Source organism: Empidonax traillii, unplaced genomic scaffold (genome assembly GCF_003031625.1).
Source record: "Empidonax traillii isolate 1590-97213 ecotype Southwest subspecies unplaced genomic scaffold, ASM303162v1 scaffold3080:size26718, whole genome shotgun sequence".
NCBI classification, from domain to species: Eukaryota; Metazoa; Chordata; class Aves; order Passeriformes; family Tyrannidae; genus Empidonax; species Empidonax traillii.
In genome coordinates, this window is record NW_020958273.1 from 7,291 (window position 1) to 11,544 (window position 4,254).

Consider the following 4,254-nt stretch of genomic DNA (forward strand, 5'->3'; position numbering starts at 1 on the left):
TGATCCTCCCTTTTCCTTGACCCTGGGACCCCCTGGACACCCATTCCTGCCTTTCCCAACCCCCAGCTCCCCAACCGGGGAGCACTGGACCCCCCTTTCCTGGGCACAGGGACCCCCTGGATCCCCTATCCCACCTCTCCCAGTCCCAGCCTCCCTTGTCCTTGAACCTTGGACCATTCCCAGCTCTCCCAGCTCTCCCAGTTCCTCTTCCTTGACCCTTGGACCCCCCAGACCCACCAATCTCTGTGACCCCCCCAGTTCTCCCCTCCCTGTGCTTCCTGCAGGGGGTCCCAGGCACCGGGAACACCCTCGATGACAATTCCTGGGCACAGGAACCCCCTGAACTTCCATTGCCTGGCACAGGGACCCCCCTGAACTTCCATTACCTGGCACAGGGACCCCCTGAACACCCATTTCTTGGACTGGGAGCCACCCTGAATTCCATTCCTGTGCACTGGGAAACTCCTGGACCCCCATCCCCAGCTCCAGGACCCAATTAAATCCCCTTTTCCTGTACCAACACCCCCCTACACCCCCTTTCACAGCCATCTTGCCTTTCCCAGACCCCCCTTTTCCTTGACCCTGAGATGCCCTGGACCCCCATTCCTGCCTTTCTCAGCCCCCAGGCCTTCTTTTCTCTACACTGAAGATTTCCAGGACCCCCATTCGCAGACATCCTGGATCTCCCCATCCTGTGAACCCCCCTTTCCTCAACACTGAGGTCCCTTTCCTGGGCACAGGGACCCCCTATCTCACCTCTCTCAACCCCTATACCCCCCTTTTCTTGACTCTGGGACCCCTTGGACCCACTTCACCAGCACTAGGACCTGCCTGAACCCCCTTATCCTGCTCCAACACCCCCCTGCACCCCCTTTCCCAGCCATTCTAGGTCTCCTCACCCCATGACTCCTCTTTCCCAACACTAGGGCTCCCTGGGCCCCCCTTTCCTGGGCACAGGGACCCCTGGATGCCCCATCCCACCTCTCCCAGTCCCTACACGCACCTTTCCTTGGCCCTGGGATCCTCAAATCCCCAAACTGGGCTCTCCCAGCTTTCCCAGTTCCCCCTTTCCTTGACCCATGACCCCTCTGGACCCCCCAAATCTCTGTGTCCCCCCAGTTCTCCACTCCCTGCGTTACCTGCAAGTGGCGGTGACAGAGCCCAGCCCGGGGATCCCTCAGTTCATGGAAATTGGATACCTGGATGGGATCCCCTTCATTCGCTACGACAGTGAGCGGCACCGGACGGAGCCGCAGACGCCGTGGATGGCGGCTGGACCTGAGCTGGGATATTGGGATAGACAGACCCAGAACAGTGAGAGGAACCGGCTCGTGACTGCCGCCAACTTGGAGATACTGCGGGACCGGTACAACTGGAGTGGGGGTGAGTGGGGGGAGCCAGGGAATGGGGGGATGTGTGGGGCTGGGATGGGATGTGTGGGGCTGGAATGGGATGTGTGGGGCTGGGATGGGATGTGTGGGTCTGGGATGCAGATCCAGGACACTCCAAGGGGCTGGGATGAGCCTCTGTGGGTCTCCATTGGACTGTGGGTCTTCATAGGGCTGGAATGGGGTTCTGTGGGGCTGGGACACAATTCCAGGAGTCTCTGTGGATCTGATTCCACCCCCAGGTCTCCATACATGGCAGCGAGTTTATGGCTGTGACCTCCTGTCCGACAGGAGCGTCCGCAGAACCTTTCGGGACGGCTGCGACGGGCGAGATTTCATCTCCTTCTCCCCGGAGAGCGGGACCTTCGTGGCGGCCGATGGAGCTGCCCAGATCACCCAGAGGAAATGGAAATCTGAAGGGTATGAGGATCTTCAACAAGACCTGGGACTGAGATGTGCAGAATGGCTCCAGAAATATGTTGGATACGGGCGGGAGGTGCTGGAGCGCAAAGGTGAGGGAGACAGAATTCCCATGGGAATGTGGGATTTGGGAATGTGGGATTTGGGAGGGTGGAACTGAGGAACATGGGAATCCCTGTGGGAATTCCGTGGATGAATCTGAGTCATCCAACTCCCATGGGAATTCCATGGATGGATCCCACTGTTGTCCTATTCCAGTGGGAATTCTGTGGGTGGATCTCACCCCAATCCCATTCCCATGGGAATTCCATGGATGGATCCCACTGTTGTTTCATTCCAATGGGAATTCTGTGGATGGATCTCACTGTGGTCCCATTCCCATGGGAATTCCATGGATGGATCTCACCCTTATCCCACTCCAGAGCCCCCTGATGTCCACGTGTCCGGGTACGAGGAACACGGGATCCTGACGTTGTCCTGCCACGCGTACGGATTCTATCCCGGGATCATCGGGATCAGCTGGATGAAGGGGGATGAAATCTGGGATCAGGAGACGGAGTGGGGTGGGATCGTTCCCAACAGCGACGGCACCTTCCACAGCTGGGCCAGGATCGAGGCGCTGCCGGGGGAGCGGGAGCAGTACCGGTGCCGGGTGGAGCACGCTGGAATGCCGGAGCCCGGGATCTTTGCCTGGGGTGAGCCTGGGAACGGGCAATGTGGAAACTGGGCATGTGGGAACGAGGAATTTGGGAGTGTGGGACAGCAGGATAGGGGTAACCCTCCCCCTGCTCACCCTCCCGCCCTTCCCAGAGCCGGAATCCATCTGGAATTCCACCCCGGTGTTGGTTGCTGTGTCCGTCATCGCTGCCATCATCGTCATCATCGGCCTCATCGCAGTCGGTGTCTGGAAGCTCCGAGCCGGTAACTCACGGGATGGGGGTCGGGAAGGGGCCCGGATCCGCCCGGCAGCATTCCGGGGATCCTGTGCCAAGGGTGCTGATCCCGCTTTCTTTCCTTAGGGAAGAGGGAGGGCAATGGATACGACCCCACGCCCACCAGTGAGTACCAGCAGCGTGTGTGGATCCAGATCCTCCCTGCAGGGATGCCAGGATGGATCCCGGGATTCCAGGGGGGAATCGGGGCATAATGGATGGAGCAGGATTGGAACAGGATTGCAGCTCGGGGCAGGATTGCAGAGTGGGATCAGGTGGAATTGTGGGCTGGGATCAGGGCTGGATTCTGGAGTGGAATTGGGATGGAATGGACGGAGCAGGATCAGGAGGGAATCCAGAGCAGTTGCTGCTCTCCATGGGCTCCCCAGCTGGATCCATCCCCTGGGATGGGCACAGGGACATGGGGACTCCTTCCCCACTCTCATCCTGACAGAAATCACGGCCTGAGCGATCCCAGACCTGGATCTGCCCCTTCCCTGTCCCTGTGGAAAGGCAGGAGCTGCTGGCAGAGCTCATCCCGCTGCTCCCACCCAGCCCAGCCCCCCTGTGGCTCTTCCCGATGGATCAACTTCCTGCTTTTCCGTGTGTGAAACCCAGGAGCACAATTATTACTGATGCTTTATTGTGGTGTGAAAATCTCCTGCTTTGGGCAATAAATCCTGGTTCCCTCCTCTGGCATCCGGCAGTTCCTCTCTGGGAACCAGGAATGGGAATGGGGACAGGGATGGGAACCTCAGGAATGGGAATGGGGACAGGGATGGGAACCTCAGGAATGGGAATGGGGACAGGAATGGGAACCTCAGGAATGGGAATGGGGACAGGGAGGATGGGGATGGCGACACTGGGGACAGGGATGGGGACAGTGGGAGCAGGTTGGAGGCACCAGGAACTGGGAATGGGGACATCAGGTCTAGGATGGGAACACCAGAAATGGGAAAGGGGACAGGTATGGAGACCCCAGGAGTGGAGGCTGTTCAGAAGGGCCAGGCAGGAAAGGAGGGAATGTGATCCTGGGTCAGGGCAACCCCTGGGATCAGTCCAGGATGGGCATGAAGGGATCGGGAGCAGCCCTGGGAGAAGGATCTGGGGGTATTGGTGGGTGAGGGGCTGGACTTGCTCCATCCCAGAAACCCCCCTGTGTCCTGGGCAGGTCCCACAGCAGGGAGGGGGGAATTCTGCCCCCTCAGGTGAGACCCCACCTGCAGAGCTGCCTCCAGCTCTGGGATCCAACAGCAGGAGGACGTGGAGCTGCTGGAGCGAGTCCAGAGGAGGCCCCAGAGCTGCTCCCAGGGCTGGAGCCCCTGTGCTCTGGAGCCAGGCTGGGACAGCTGGGGGTGCTCACCTGGAGAAGGGAAGGCTCCAGGGAGACCTTGGAGCCCCTTCCAGAGCCTAAAGGGGCTCCAGGAGAGCTGGAGAGGGACTGGGGACAAGGGATGGAGGGACAGGACAAGGGATGGTGGTTTCAAACTCAGAGAAGGTGGATTCAGACTGGA

General features: G+C 59.6%; 1 protein-coding gene across 1 annotated transcript in view; it reads left to right on the forward strand.

Moving 5' to 3' along the window:
• The first annotated feature begins 943 nt into the window (after nt 1-943).
• LOC114072370 overlaps nt 944-4,254 on the forward strand; it is a 14,222-nt gene continuing 10,911 nt past the window's right edge. Inside the window, 5 exon segments of the mRNA XM_027910273.1 lie at nt 944-1,383; nt 1,631-1,900; nt 2,231-2,503; nt 2,619-2,729; nt 2,828-2,949. Of these exon segments, the coding sequence (XP_027766074.1) occupies nt 1,080-1,383; nt 1,631-1,900; nt 2,231-2,503; nt 2,619-2,729; nt 2,828-2,949 (1,080 nt within the window). The 5' untranslated portion in view covers nt 944-1,079.